At 36.7% G+C, this 14,982-nt stretch overlaps 2 protein-coding genes across 4 annotated transcripts; both read right to left on the bottom strand.

Annotated features, from left to right (window-relative positions):
- Positions 1–53: 53 nt before the first annotated feature.
- On the bottom strand, positions 54–5,558 carry LOC309505637 (histone H4 transcription factor). 2 transcript variants are annotated; one of them, XM_082179061.1, is made up of 10 exons: positions 5,291–5,558; positions 4,870–5,026; positions 4,494–4,720; positions 4,302–4,413; positions 4,064–4,216; positions 3,859–3,933; positions 2,937–3,057; positions 2,704–2,842; positions 1,857–1,984; positions 54–1,002 (listed from the first exon to the last, which is right to left on the bottom strand). In XM_082179061.1, exons 2-10 carry the CDS (start codon positions 5,018–5,020, stop codon positions 594–596), a joined length of 1,515 nt encoding a protein of 504 aa, XP_082035187.1. In that variant the 5' UTR covers positions 5,021–5,026; positions 5,291–5,558; the 3' UTR covers positions 54–593. The 2 variants fall into 2 exon arrangements, with proteins under 2 accessions (XP_082035187.1, XP_082035188.1); XM_082179062.1 differs by having other exon boundaries at positions 1,857–1,981.
- Positions 5,559–6,556: 998 nt separating this feature from the next.
- map6b (microtubule-associated protein 6b) lies at positions 6,557–14,833 on the bottom strand. 2 transcript variants are annotated; one of them, XM_082178855.1, is made up of 4 exons: positions 12,903–14,833; positions 10,629–10,845; positions 9,188–9,227; positions 7,856–7,988 (listed from the first exon to the last, which is right to left on the bottom strand). In XM_082178855.1, exons 1-3 carry the CDS (start codon positions 13,616–13,618, stop codon positions 9,192–9,194), a joined length of 969 nt encoding a protein of 322 aa, XP_082034981.1. In that variant the 5' UTR covers positions 13,619–14,833; the 3' UTR covers positions 7,856–7,988; positions 9,188–9,191. The 2 variants fall into 2 exon arrangements, with proteins under 2 accessions (XP_082034980.1, XP_082034981.1); XM_082178854.1 differs by lacking the exon at positions 9,188–9,227 and having other exon boundaries at positions 6,557–7,988.
- Positions 14,834–14,982: the final 149 nt, after the last annotated feature.

The following is a 14,982-nucleotide window of genomic DNA, read 5'->3' as shown; positions in this document are numbered from 1 at the left end:
CATGAAATGTACAGTGGTGGAAAGTTTCTTTTTTGTCAAAGAAAATATTAAAATGATTTTTCTGAGAAAAGTGGTTTTACTTGTTGTTCTTTTAGAACATTGCTTTTAAAAAATACACAACTATTTACAACTATAGCCAAACAACAATGGAACAATAATACAGCACAATATACAAAATATTCAACAAGTATCAAGACAAATAAATTAGATGTTAGCTATTTATGCTCAAAAACTCTACTCTATTGTTCCTGGAAATGTATTAAAAAAAAATAAAAATAAACGCAAACATCTTTTAAAACAGAGATAAAAAAAGAGGGTCAACTTTATATAAAACTTTTTTTGTAAAAAAAGAAAGAAAAACAGCATGTTTCCAGACCAGAATTTTCTTTTTTACAAATAGAATTAGACACCTGAGGTCATTTAAAAAACCTTAAATAAAACACTAGCAAAATTTTAAACAACAGATAATGCTAAACATCATCCTCTGACCTGTACATATTAGTTTATAAAAACATTGATCTAATGGCGGTCAAACAGATTGTGTATTCTTACACAGGTTATCTCGGATGAAACTGCATTTGATAAGTATAAGACTACACCACATCCATTCCTAGACCTCTAGCCACTGCAGCCAGAGCTCTAACAGCCCCTGACGGCTCACCCGGCTGGGACATTTCCTCTGGCTCCCCAATCACCTCAGTCACAGTGTTCAACACACAATACACAGATGTTTCATCGCCTTTCAATGCACTGCTGTCAGCCCCTTCCAAGAGCTCTGAGGTGGAAGAAGATGAGGAAGGAGAAGAGGGCGACGAAGAGTTTTGGGGAGTGCTGTTGCCGCTGTCGGGATGCATCATGGGCTCCTTGGAGTGGCCGGTTGAACCGGAGACCTTGCGAGGGGTGCGCTTTTCAGCCATGTTCTTGATCAACTCTTCCGTAACCTCTACAGTCTCATAACGCACCATATTTAGCCGCAGATACCCATCCTCATCCTTCTTGTACCTGTTCAAGAGGCAATTGTAAGTAACAATGGTGAAATGAAGCTTTGCGAAGCACCGAGGCTTTCCCATCAACTGTATCGTAAAATGGCTATTTCACATAATAAATCAGTTTGTGCTACAAAAATCATATAAGGAAATAAAAGTGTTAAAGGTATAGCGGAGGATCTTTCCAAATTTTAGATAAGACCCGCCCTCTCCACTTTTTGAAAAGTTTGATTGATTCACCAGAATGATTGACAATTAGGAGGACCAATAGTATAGGTTACCCACCAGGAAGTAAAACATCCTCCACTATACCTTTAAGTCTATATAAATAATAGTCTTTCACGTGTCATTGTACTAACACAATGTATGAACAAATGAGTCAGAATAAAACTTATGAAAAAAAAAAAAAAATGGGGCAAATTAACATTTAATAATACGAAACCTTTGAGTTCATAAGCAAGGCTCATGTAGGCATACATGATCAAAATAAATTAATTTGATTGGGGAATGGTCAGTTGAAGTGCTTGTGAACTAGGGATTAATACAAATTGAACAACACTACGCATGTAAATATTTATTCTTAACAAAGAAGCAAATGACTTGCGAAACATGCGCAAGGGGTTCGCGCTATTTTTGAAACAGAATACGAAGCGGTCATGTGCTTGTGTGTATAAACTAAGCTTCGGACGTCACAGATCACGTGGTTATGGTAAAATAAATCAAGCTCCGGTACAGTGCTTTAATGTGAGATGGTTTAAAAAAAATATATATATTTATACAAGCTTCAAAGCCTCGGTGCCAAACATCACATCCCTAATTGTAAGCTTAGAACTAATTACACAAAGATATTATGTAGTGCTTTTAACATACCTAAAACGCGAGTGTCCAGATGGCCATTTGAGTTGATGCTTTTTTCGAAGGTGGAGGGTGAGAGTGTAACACCAAGAGAAGGTCTTGTCGCAAAGGTGACACTTGTACCTCGGAACCATGTTGTCCTGCTGAAGACGGTTATATCACACATGTTATTTTATGTCATCACTAAATAAACTTTGATTTTTAAGTTACACTTTGATTAATAGAATATTCTGGGGGAAATATAAGTTGATCTCTATTGACAAAATTTGCATATGTAAATGGTGAGTTACACTAATGTAACGCATTAACAACAATAAATAAATACAAATTAATAATAATAATAATAAAAAGACGTCAGTAAGAGATGCAAGACAAAAAAGCATGTTAAAGCACTTAAATTAATCAGTAAAAATGTAAAAGTGTAAAAGTAAAAGTGCAAAAACTTGGAAAACTTCTCATTATGCTACCGACTCAATTTCTCAGTTTCTAAGTCTTGTGGCTGTAATTTCATTCTATAAAAAACATGTCCGAAATATTTTCTGTAGTAACCAACATTTTGACTAAGAGCATCCCTTTAAAAGGTTAGATTCACCCAAAAATTTAAATTCTGTCATTATTTACTCATCCTCAAGTTGTTCCAAACCTGTATGAATTTCTTTCTTCTGCTGAACACAAAAAAATATATTTTGATGAATGTTGGTAACCAAACAGTTGATGGAGCTTATTGACAGGGGTAAAAAATACTATGGAAGTCAATGGGGTCCATCAACTGTTTCATACAGGTTTGGAACAACAATTTTGGGTGAACTGTCCCTTTAAATATGAAGCGTGGCTGAGGTTATAGCACCCTCTGCTGGCTGACCTCATGCACTCGTTTATAGTGCTGGTTCATGGTGTGGGCCATGCGTGAAGAGTATCCACAGCCCTCTACTGTGCAGTGGTACGCTGCCCCCTCATTGTGTGTTTCCATGTGCCTCCGCAGATCATGCTGGTTCTTGAAGCTAAAAGTAAGGAGACAAACCATTAAATATTAGTAATATATCCTTCAGTCCTACTTCAGTGTATGTGGACAGTGTGCAAACTCCCGTCAGCCACCTGCTCTCGCAGAAGTCACATGGGAAGGGCCTCTCGTCGCAGTGACGAAACTTGATATGGATCTTCAAGGTGGAGAGGGATGTGCATGTCATGTCACAGAGAGGACATTTTATATGATTCACTGAAGAAGAAAAACAAATAACAGTTGAACTAAAATGTTCTTATATAGGTTTAAAAAACACAAAAATTCATTTGACACCGACACTCTGAATCAAGTTAGTATCAGAATTCGACACTGAACTTCAATCAACACTAAACTCAACTGAGTTAATAATGACACTATTGTCTTTTGAGAGTTGCTATACAGCTAAAATTGTATTTGTTGAATAATTTAAGAACAATACTAATAAATAATTTTGCAACATTAATGCTGTTATTTTCATATTACTGTGATGCTTTAAAACTATGTGTATTGTATAAAGTGGCATATAAATAAATGTGACGACATGTAAATCATCTACAAAGAGCAATATTCTATATTGTTTTCCAGAAGGTGTCGTTCTTTTGTAAAACATCTTACATTTTCAGGGATGAACGATATTCTGGCCAATAATCATAAGCTGGAAATGATTTTCATGCTATGGATGATATTAAAATTCCATTCTATTTTGTCTAAATAAATGAAAAATAGAACATTAAAACAAAAAATCTATAATTTTTAATGCTACAAGTGAATTCAGGCTTTACAACGTAATGGGCACTTAGGCAGTATGAGAATGGGATATTCATCCTGAGATTTAACAGTGCTATTTATCAAATTATTAGTGTTTTTAAAGATTAAGAGACTGTTACATGACAGCAACGGTAATCTAAATGTAAAAATAGTGGAAATGAGAATGCACAATTTCATATCGAATACATTTTTATCTCTAATATCAGCAGTAATTGATAACGATATATTGTGCAAACTACATGAACTCACCATGCTGACGAACATGGTCTCTCAGCAGCCTCTCGTTGGCAAATGCTTTGTCACAATGTCCACATGTGAGAGAATCTGCAATAAAATGTATTTATGGAAAAACTTCAGCCAGCAGACCAATATTATAAGAAAGGAGCTAAGACTTTTAATGGCAGAGTTTTTATATTGTCAGCGATTGAAGAGGAACGATGTGAAATAAACAGACCTTCCGGTTCTGCTTGCCTCTGAATATGGTCAAAGAACTTGGTATTACTGGAAAACATACAGCCGCAGGTGGGACAAGCGACCAGCCGCTCCTGCGTATGACTGCGCAGATGTTCCCGCAGACGGTACTTGATTTTAAAGAACGCATCACAGCCTACAGAAAGAGCAAACATGTTTCACACAGACAAATGGATTATAAACACTGGTGAAAATGTTCCTGGTTTGCAGAAAGCGCTTACCTGACCAGCTGCAGAAGAGGGCCTGCTGTCGATCAGGGAGCGGCTGAAGCTCAGTGCAGTGTGCATGCATGTCAACATGACGGTAGAACCATTCCGGATTATTAAATGAACTCTGGCGACACAAAAATAATGACATAAGCTCATTATATAATGTCTATATTTAAGCGAAACAGAAGTGACACTAATACTAACATCACAGTGCTGCCACTGACAGACAAATCCCTCAGAGACATCCGGGACTAGGCTGCTGCTGTGGAGATCTTGAGTGCAACTAGCCAGTTCGGGGTGGGATTCAAGAAGCTGAGTCCCGATGCATTTCAGCTTGCTGTGGAAAATGTGGAAATGGGCATGAGCGATGAGCTCACTCTGGCTTCCCATTGCCAGGAACTCACAGCCCCTCCATAGGCACGGATAATCCTCTATAAACGAGACAATATCAAATCTTATTATGTGCTATAAATGCAATTTACATACAAATCAAATGTTGTCAAAGACACTTCATTGTAGATCTGCTATTTATGCATATATCCGTCTATTTATGCAGATTGTATATATAACAATCTCCTACCCAGTTCCTCCATGGCATCTCCTTCCCCAAGATGCTCCTTCAAATGTAGAGACATATGATCACTCAACTCCTCCATGCTTTGACTCTTGAAAGTGCATGATGCCCACTCGCATGCCACCACGATTTTTGAGACATTTCTTCTTTTCGCCATTTTTACCTTGAAGATAGCATAAAACTACATTAATAAAAGACTTCTGAATGCTAAATACATTACATTTGGGAATGACAACAACATTAACGTGCCTTTAAAACCGTTAAGACTTTTTTGAGCTAAGCTCATGACAAGTAAACAAACGTTCAACAGCTCTTAATGTAAACAAGGATGGGTGCTTGTGGTTTACTGCAGCATACACAATAATATACATCTTATTATAACACCATGATACTGTCAAAGAGGTTATGAATGAATAAATTCGCTTACTCTGATGTTAATGAGTCACTGGCTGGTTTGAAGATCAGGTGCTAGTTCAGTTTCATTAACTGGTCGTGGCTCAGAAGCGCGCGCACACATCCAGGCATTAATGTAGAGGGAAATTTACGTTGTCTTAAAATATATTGAGCACATGGACTCTGTACTGTAAAAACATGTCATTGTCTAGGAAATTAAATTACATAAAACTTCATGTCCGACGAGCAGATGAGGGGACGGACAGGAACGCGGGTAAATTGTTTGTTTGAGAGGATGGCGAAGGTCATGACGTGTGTTTCCGTGTAAAAGGCAAAATAAAAGTCCTCACGAATATTTCTATTGATCAGGGTTTGAGCTTTTGGCTGAAAAAAAGTGCTTATAGTTTTACTGCTGGTGGAAGTGAAGTAATGATATACTCCAGTAATGATATATATACATGTCCATGGGATAGAAAAAGAGGAAACGTTTATTAGACAATTCTTGATATTATTGGAAAAGTTTATAAATTACAAAAATTAAATGTTTCTAATATGTTAATATATCTGTAATCAATATTATTAATGCATGTATGTAATGCAATTTTAATGGTTTTATTTACGCTTCAAAATAATAAAACAAGTGGGGATAATGTGCAGTACTTAAAATAACCGTTGGAGGGCAAGTGATTCCCAAATAAATATAAATATTCCCCAAAATCTGGATGTTACGAGAATTAATTGTAATCTGCATTCAAATGTGATCAAAAGTAGTTGAATTTAAGAATAAAAAAATAAAAAAATTGTATTGTTCTTTAACTTTAAAGATGGGTGTGGTTCATGTGAATGTTACAATACACAATTCAGTGCTGGTGGACCCATTTCATTTATCCTTTTTCACATTTTTACTAAAAGTCACATTGCCCCATTGTCTTCATTTTCACTTTACCACACCCAAACACTATTCGTGCAGAGACCTGAATTTGCCAGCCCTATGCAGAGCCTGAGACTTAAATTATTTATTGAATTTTGTGAGGACGACTGAGTCCAGCGCATCTGCAATGTTCCTTTTCTGACACGGAAGGCCAATAACACCACCATCCTCAACTGTGTGTTTCAAGTGTCCAGCTGCTTCAAGTGTGAGCAATAGCATCACATGAATGAGTTTTTATCTCTTTAAAACCAGTTTTCCTCTATAATGCTTAGCTCATATCCAGAAAAGGCTTTTCTATTAATAGATTGATCAACCTTTAAAGTTTAAAGAAACAAAACACATCACAAATGTATTTATTTAATGATTTTAATCAATGTCATTCAGTGCAAGCTCACAACATACACATCACACTTAGAATTACCACTTGGACATCTGATGGCCCTATGTTGCTCAATATACAGGCACTACTGTTATGGAAAGCATAGCTTGAGGATAGCACCTAGAATGGTGTGCACAGCACGTGTAGGAAAACCCAGGAGAAGCTCAGAACCAAGAGGCTGTAGATTTACACTGAGAGGGCTCTCACCCCTCCTGGACCACGCTCACAAAACAGATCGGGTCAGAATGATGTTTAACATACAGATGACTAGGATGGGCATGCTTCTGTCTGTCAATCGCATGGACCTCAGCTGTATGGTTAGCAGCATTCTTCCCAATTCAATCATCAAAATTAAATGCAAGGAAAGCAGGCAGTTTTTTAAGGTTTACATCAGCAAATTCTCTGTATTACATTGCATGGAGCATATGAGATCACATCTGAATGTTGCTTTATTGAGAGCAGAGCAAGCTGAGCATAAATATGTTTCCATAGCATAATGCTCTACACTACAAGGTAACAATCACACTTTAAGAGAGACCATGCCTGGTGACTGGCACTGTTGTTATAAGTACTGAAATACTCATTTTGAATCTAAATCGTGTTCATTTGCTAAACATGGTGCACTTGTTGACTCGTGAAGCTCCAGCTAATTTCCAGTGTAACACTGTCACACAATCATTAAACATGCGGTTTGAGAATTGTAGACATTCTTGTGTCCGTAAGTGAGGCATATAATATTGCTATAATCTGAATGTGTTGTGAAAAATATTATGGCTATTGGTGCATCTAATTAGAGTGGTCCATATACTTCAAATGAAGTCCATATCACATTAAATGAGATTGCTTGAAAGAAACAACCAGTAAATATCTTTCAATGCAAGATAAAGCAAAAACCTTATCTTATATAATAAGGCTTATGGCCATTTGTTCAGAGGCAGCATGCAACAAGGATCCGGTAATCATCTTTGCCACAGAGAAAGCTATTGATGTACATGGAAAGGGAGCCAGATGCGGGGCGAAAGCAAAGATAGATTCATAATAGACAGGACAGTGGCCGCACAGTCAAGACAAATCAAGCAGACAAGCCTTGATCTACTACAATACGTAGGAAAAGACACCATCAGAGTCGGGCCATTAGAGTAAGGTCATGAACATGGGGATGAGAGTCCTCTATTCCATATTATAGCCTCCTCAACCCCCCCAAACACAAAAGTGCACTTAATCTTTTCCCTCGGCTAGTCTGTTGATCATTTCTTTGCTTTTCTTGGTGACCCCTCCCTCTGGCTTTGGCTCCTGGTTGCTCACTGAAGTTTTCTTCTTGGCAGCTTGACTCCCAGCGATTGGCTTCTCCTTTGCTCTTTTCACTGTTTTGCTATGGCTTGTTGTCTTTTTTGGCTTGGAAAGTGATAAATGATGCCTATCCTACAGGAAAAAAAAAAAAAAAAGAGAGACATTTTGGTGCATTATTCAAATCTGCAAAACAGCACATGCCTATTATATATTTAACTGTTAAAGTTCGTTTTAAGTTTTTAAAAATATTACGTTCACCATATACACTTCAGTTCAAAAGTTTGGGGTCAGTTAGAGTATGATAAAAAAAAAAAAGAGTGGCACATTCAATTGATCAAAAGTTAAATTAAAAACATTTACAATTTTACAAAATATTTCCATTTCAAATAAATGCTGAAATTTCTATTCACAAAAGAATGCTATAATAAGAAACAGTTATTTTAAAGTATAATATTTTTTATTATATTACTGTTTTTACTGTATTTTTTGCATTATATTGTTGCAGCCTTGGTGAGAATAAGAGACTTCTTCCAAAAATCTTACTAACTCCAAACTTTTTAATGGTAGTGTAGTTTTTACCTAAACGCTTGGACCCCCTGAGCATCATACGGTTAGGAAACAAATAAATAAACAGCAAAAGTGTGTAATTTACAGTAGAAACATAATAATTGGCCCTCCAGTGCACACTGTACATTTAAAACGTCAATAAAATAATTCTAAAAATGTGAATCATGTTTCAATTAGTATAGTGGCATCCAAGTTAGTCATCTCATGACAGAAATGTGTGTTAGAATGTGATTTTCAGGCCCTATTAAATGTAGATGATGTGTTCAAAACAAGAGGTGATTTGTTCTGCATACTCAAAATAAGAGATGCAGTTCAAAACTTGTCACAAAAGTTTATATATAACATATATAATTTGTGATTAATCCCCGTTTACCTATACTTTCCAATAATGGAGAATTTCTGCTATTTTGCAAGATCGCACTTCATTCAAACGCCTTGCACAATAGCATGATCGCAGTGATCAGTGTGAGCTTACTTTCGATACTAATGGAGCAGAAACCTATTAGTATCTTTTCTGAAGCCAGTAACCTTGCATAAATCATTTGCATTCGGTTACAATGGAAGCCAAATAGCCCCTCTTGATAGTGAAGATACTAGTTTCATGCAAAAAAAATAAAAATAAAAAAAGGCATAGTGTTGTTGAGCAAATCCTCATTGTGAGGAGGATTTAATCAGAATCTGTCCCACTGAGGATCTCTGTGATGGTGCAGCTGTATGGTGAAATACTCTAGATCCATGCTGTCCAAAAGAATCACTGAACACACCTGACTACAGAACAGAGCTGCTGTCACTGTCAGAACAGTCCTATGAGAGTGAGAGAGGCAGGGGCTACATCAACACATTACATGCACAGAAACACTACAAAATTGTCCTCTTGCAACATATTTGCTTTTATATTAAAAGGAATAATTCTATTATTATTTATTCACCCTCAAGTCGTTCCAAACCTGTATGACTTTCTTCTGTGGAGGACGTTCTGTTTCACAAGTGAAATTACCATGGTTACTAAACAGATAGGATAGGATTCTGAGTTAGAATGTTTCTGTAATAAAGCTCCTGTTGACTGATCTGTGAACGAATCGTCTGATATTTTCAGTGAATCGTTTGATCCACCATCCAGTTAACAGCTCACAGGATGAGAAGATTATCTAATGTCAGTCTGTTTTGTCACATGAATCTATCATGACATCAAAAGTCTTAAGAGACACTTTTATTGTGTTTTTGCTTTCTTTTAAAGCTGGAAAGTTCCAGTTCAATGGGGGCTAATTGAATGGCAAATAGGAACAGAACAATTCTTCAAAATGTCTACTAATAAAATAAGTTGTGGAATCAGTGTTGTTATTGTTAACTAAAACTGAATCATATTGAAAAAAAAATAATTAAAAAAAAAATAGAAATATTGCCTTAGCAACTAACTAAAATTAAAATAAGTGTATGTGGAAGCCCTGAGATTTGTGGAAGCTTGTTTCTGCCATAGAATAAAAAAAAAAACATTAAAAGATAATCGCGACTTTTAACTCACAATTCGGACTTATTTTTCTCCGAATTCTGAGATCTAAACTCGCAATTGTGAGAGGAAAAAGAGAGAGATATGAAATCGCAATTGCGAGTTATAAAGTCAGAGTTGAAAGATATAAACTCGCAATTCTGAATTTATATCCTGCAATTTAGATTTTTTTCTGTTTATATCTTGCAATTCTCAATTTTTTCTCGCAAATGCGAGTTTATATCTCGCAGTTCTGACTTTTTTTGCAATTGCAAGTTTATATCTCGCAATTCTGACATTTATTATTCACAATTGCGTGATATAAACTCGTAATTGCAAGAAAAGTCAGAATTGCGAGATTAAAAAAATCACAATTACCTTCTTTTTTCAGTGGCGGAAACAAGCTTCCATAGAGTTTACTAAAACTAAACACAACAAATCAAAATTCTATAATAGTTTATAAATAATACTAAAGTTATACTGCATGGACTGTTATGAGGGCGAGTAAAATGATGGGTGAACTATACCTTTAAGAATTAACAGCATTAGACTCACAAACATTGGAGCCCCACATTTAGAAAGTATTACAATTTCATCCCTCACAGTGTAATTACATTTTTGATGATTACGCTCATATCTGGAGTTGTTGATTTCACTGATATGGTAATAAAACCAGGCAACATGGCAACATAAACTGATGACCTGAAAAAACATCATACCTTGCTGGACTCTTTGCTCGGTTCACTGTACAGGCTTCGTATCCGACGGCGGTCCACCAGCTTGTTGTCTGTGGCCTGAGGTTTGCCCTGCTCTCCTTTAAAGGTGGAGCTGTAACTGGTCTCCAGGTTGGTCTTTTCCTCCACTAGGGGTTTGTACTGAGATTTCGCTTTGATGAGTTTCACTGGTTTGACATCTGTGTAAGCCTTGAACTCCGTCCTGGAGAAACAAGCAAAGTCGTTTTTTAAAATGAATGCTAGGCTTTTATAATTATACATATACATGAGGGCAGAGTAATCAAATATGGTTAATGGTTCATTGTTAGAAGACCAATAACCTGACAAAAGATCAGCCACCATGTGACAATATACATATACTTTATTTAGTTGACATCAATAGTTGAGGCTCTGGACTATTTAAAGAGAGTAAAGTTAGCGTTCAGCATCAAACTGATGCCTTCACTTACGGAACAAAAATATATGGGAATATACTGCAAAACATAATATATTTCCATATTTGAGAAACTAGTGCATATATTTTTCAATATACTGCAATATATGCACTGACCATGTATGGCTATATATTAATACATATAAAATATTTATAAATGAAGACAAAAATAGCATTACATGTAATATTCACAAATTTTGATCCTTTATTGTGTACATATATTGCACATACATGTTCCCATATAAATGTATACACACGCATTCACGGAATGAGTAACAACAGATTTCTAGTTCCCAGCATGCTTTGCTTCTGACTGTTAAAGGAGAGAAAATTGCTCAATATTAATATAGGGGGAGATCTGTTAGTGTTTAATGTTGTATTATTTTGGAATTTAAAAGATTTTCTTGTGTGTCTGAGTTTTTGGGGTTACCATTGTACTGGAGAGTATAGCCTGTGGTTCGGTTGCAATTGGCCAAATTTCATTAAGCAAACATTTACTATATATTAAAAAATAATGACTGTGCACTCCTCAGCACAGTGATAGTCTCTTGGCTAAATACTTAAGGACATGCAGGTGTGCTTTTGTTAATTAGCTTGAAAATATGAAACATTTATAATGTATATTATAAAAATATATAAGAAAAACATCAAGTATACTGTTAAACCATTTAATATATTGATCAGTCATATATATATATATATATATATATATATATATATATATATATATATATATATATATATATAGGGAAATATATTTGCTTTTCATAAGGGTTGTAAAGAAATCAGGGACATTGAGGTGCATCTGTTTTATAAAAGTAGAGTGAGTGTGCACAAAACGATCTGAAAACTCAAGAATGACTCAACATATTTCAGGCTGAAAAGCCTCAGAGGCTTTCCACTGGTGACTGGTGATATTTTTCAAAGACTGGATATAAATCTCACCTTACATCTTGCTCTTACATAAGGTTCATTGATAAAATCTTCTGTTTCAGAGGCTACATGGTTACAGTGATCTGATAGGCTTGTTTTTATGTAAAAATAGCAAATAATCAGATCAGTGGATGATCAGTGAGGGTTTTTTAATGACCAGTTCTACTTTTGGTTCTCCCAAATCTCAATATTTGGTTACAGCTTTGTGTCTATGTACAATAACAAACTAGTACAAAAATTAATCTATACAGGATTAAATCTCTTGAATGTAACATTGGCGAGACTGTATTTACAGACCCAACAAGGGAGTTGATTTTGGGTACATCATCAATATCATCATTTAATGGTAATCAAGAAATATTTGAAGGAAGCACACAAGAAATAAATGCAAAGAACACCTAGTTTTTTGTTTAATATTTACTCAAAATTAGCATAAAAACGTTTATTTAATCAGTTGACAAGAGCATTGTAGACAGATGTTGGAAATTACAATTCTGTTAATCAATGAATAACCCAGCAGACACAGAATCTTGGGGAGGGGGGGACCAAACAATACATTCTATATGTTCTCTGTAGGATCTTTTTGGTAACCAAAAATAAGCCTTTCATTAAAGTTGCACATGACAGAGCATTCTCTAAATTGTTACAACCATCAATCTTCCCAGAATGTTCTGTGAGCCAAAAATTGTAAGCTGGGAATTGGCCAATAATCTCAAAACAGCTAAATATTGTACGATTAATATATTATTCTTAATATCAGTCTATTAATAATAAAAAAATAAGAAGAAAATATATGAATACTGCCATGAACTTTCTTGATCAGGATTGTTTGACAGACACCAATCAGAAAGTTGTTAACTGCATACAAATGAAACACAAAATGAAATATTTACCTATATGAGCTTCCAGATGTGACTTCCTGCTTGATCTGCCTGTTGAGAGCATCTGCAGCTGACCTCCTCTTCCCCTCCACTGTAACATTTTGCTCCAATTTGTTCCCCTCGTGCTCTTTTTTGTCTAACTTCTTTCTACTTTCTTTACTCTCTTTTTCGTGCTGCTTTTCCTCAATCTCACATTTTTCCACACCGGTTTCAACCTCAGATGTGGCCTGCTCCTTTTTGGAGACCTTGCCCTCCTCGGCCTTACAGGGTGCAGCAGAAGTGGTTTTGGGAATCCATGGATGATCCCCTTTTTTCGGAATGGGCCACGCTTTATAATCTTTCTGGTACTGAGTGACGTTGTTGAAAGGGGTCTTTGATGGCTGATAGTCGTTTCTGGGTTTGCAGCTTCGTTCCGGACGGACACTCCAGGCTCTGAAATCCTCGCGCATCACAGAAGCGCCTGACCCATCTTGAGATGATGATGCTGCGGCATCAGGAGCGGCGTGAGTCGCTCTGGCCGACGCCTCCTGCTGAGCGCTATGGGCAGGTTGAGCTTCTGTGGTGACCGGCTTCTGTGATATTATTGCTTTGGGTTGAGGGTGCAGATGTTGCACCTCGGCCACGTCTGAATACTTCGTGAAAACCAAAGGCACTGCAATGTCACCTTTGTCCAACTCACTCCAGAAGCGGTTGATGCAGCAAGCCCTGGTTATACAGGGCCATGCCATGATCGATAACGACGAGGCGAAGGCTTGAATCTGAAGAGAAAAAACTCAGAAATGAGGAATACAACGCCCACAATCAAAATTGTATCAGGGGAGCGATGCTTCTTCCTATTAATGCTCCTTGTGATGCGAGAAATCCTTCCAGACTCTTGAAATCCTCTGTATCGTAGCGCACGCGCTTGCGCACTTGCGGCTTAGTAATTTCGACGCGATTGTTTTCTTTCAGTTACAAATGAAATGTTTCTTTAGAGTGAAGCGAAGACACCGTCCAGGCGACTTCATTGACAGCTGTAAGACAAAGACACCGCCCCGGTCGTGATGTGCGGAGTGAACTATCACCTGCAGCCATCAGCGTCTGGACAGCATCGGGTGGAGACGCCGCTCGTTTAACCATTTCAAGACTGACACACTTCGCGCATCCTCCACCCACTGCAAAGGCTACATGATTCTGGAACTTGTTGATCTGAAGACCCGTATGTATATATTGCATTGGTTACTAGGGGTCTAAAAAGAGTTGGTGGTGTATTTTAGTAAAAACACACCATAAAACAGATTTGATTCATGCAATATTAAAATAGTCTATTATTGATGCATTATGTCTTGAGCACAATAGGCTACACTTAAACATGTGGGACTGTGTTAAGTTATTTTAATCGAATGATTGTTATGATTAATGATTATATACATTTAAAATTGTTATTGTATTGTTTGCAGCTTTCTATTGGGTACAATTGATCAATTAAGCAAATTTTGACAGTTACAATTATGACTATGAATAAAACACATGCTTTCACTTTAACTTTTTAAAAGCTCTAGTTTTATTGTTCAATCCAAATACGATATGCTCTCTTAGCTTAGGGAAATTTAGAAGTTAATGGTGGTTGGTATACGTTTTCCAATTTGATTTAAATGCAATTTGGAAGATATTCTGTGAAAATTCCAGCACTTACAACTGAGTGCATGTGTTTTTGTGATTTGGGGTTAATATTGGACCCACCCAGCATTAATGAAGCTACTTCCAGTTTCCTTTGTTTCATTCGTGCATGTGTATAACATACCATCTAGTGGCACATGCAATGATAGCAGCATGTGTTGTACATGTATTGTAGCCCATGGGGTGGGGCACTCTCGCATGGTGAGCTCAATGCAGCTTTGCATCCAGCTTAACAATGATTGAATGGCCAAATTGAAAAGTATAACACCTTACCTCAATTAAAATATTATAATAATTCATTACATTTATATAGCGCTTTTCTCAGCACTCAAAGCGCTTTACATAGAAGGGGGAATCTCCTCAACCACCACCAATGTGCAGCATCCACCTGGATGATGCGACGGCAGCCATATTGGGCCAGAACGCCCACCAC

This window comes from Leuciscus leuciscus, assembly GCF_965113295.1.
Source record: "Leuciscus leuciscus genome assembly, chromosome: 9".
Taxonomy (NCBI): domain Eukaryota; kingdom Metazoa; phylum Chordata; class Actinopteri; order Cypriniformes; family Leuciscidae; genus Leuciscus; species Leuciscus leuciscus.
This window is presented reverse-complemented; position numbering and strand designations above follow the sequence as displayed.

Bases quoted from the DNA above. Each gene is read 5' to 3' on its own strand.
- LOC309505637 (XM_082179061.1), bottom strand. From the start codon at position 5,020: ATGGCGAAAAGAAGAAATGTCTCAAAAATCGTGGTGGCATGCGAGTGG. The intron at 2,843-2,936 runs GTGGCTGACGGG...CCTTACTTTTAG, and splicing joins TGTGACTTCTGCGAGAGCAG to CTTCAAGAACCAGCATGATC. The intron at 1,003-1,856 runs GTATGTTAAAAG...CCTCTTGAACAG, and splicing joins TCTGGACACTCGCGTTTTAG to GTACAAGAAGGATGAGGATG.
- map6b (XM_082178854.1), bottom strand. From the start codon at position 13,618: ATGGCATGGCCCTGTATAACCAGGGCTTGCTGCATCAACCGCTTCTGG. The intron at 10,846-12,902 runs GTAAATATTTCA...TTGTTTCTCCAG, and splicing joins ACATCTGGAAGCTCATATAG to GACGGAGTTCAAGGCTTACA. The intron at 7,989-10,628 runs GTATGATGTTTT...TTTTTCCTGTAG, and splicing joins CGAGCAAAGAGTCCAGCAAG to GATAGGCATCATTTATCACT.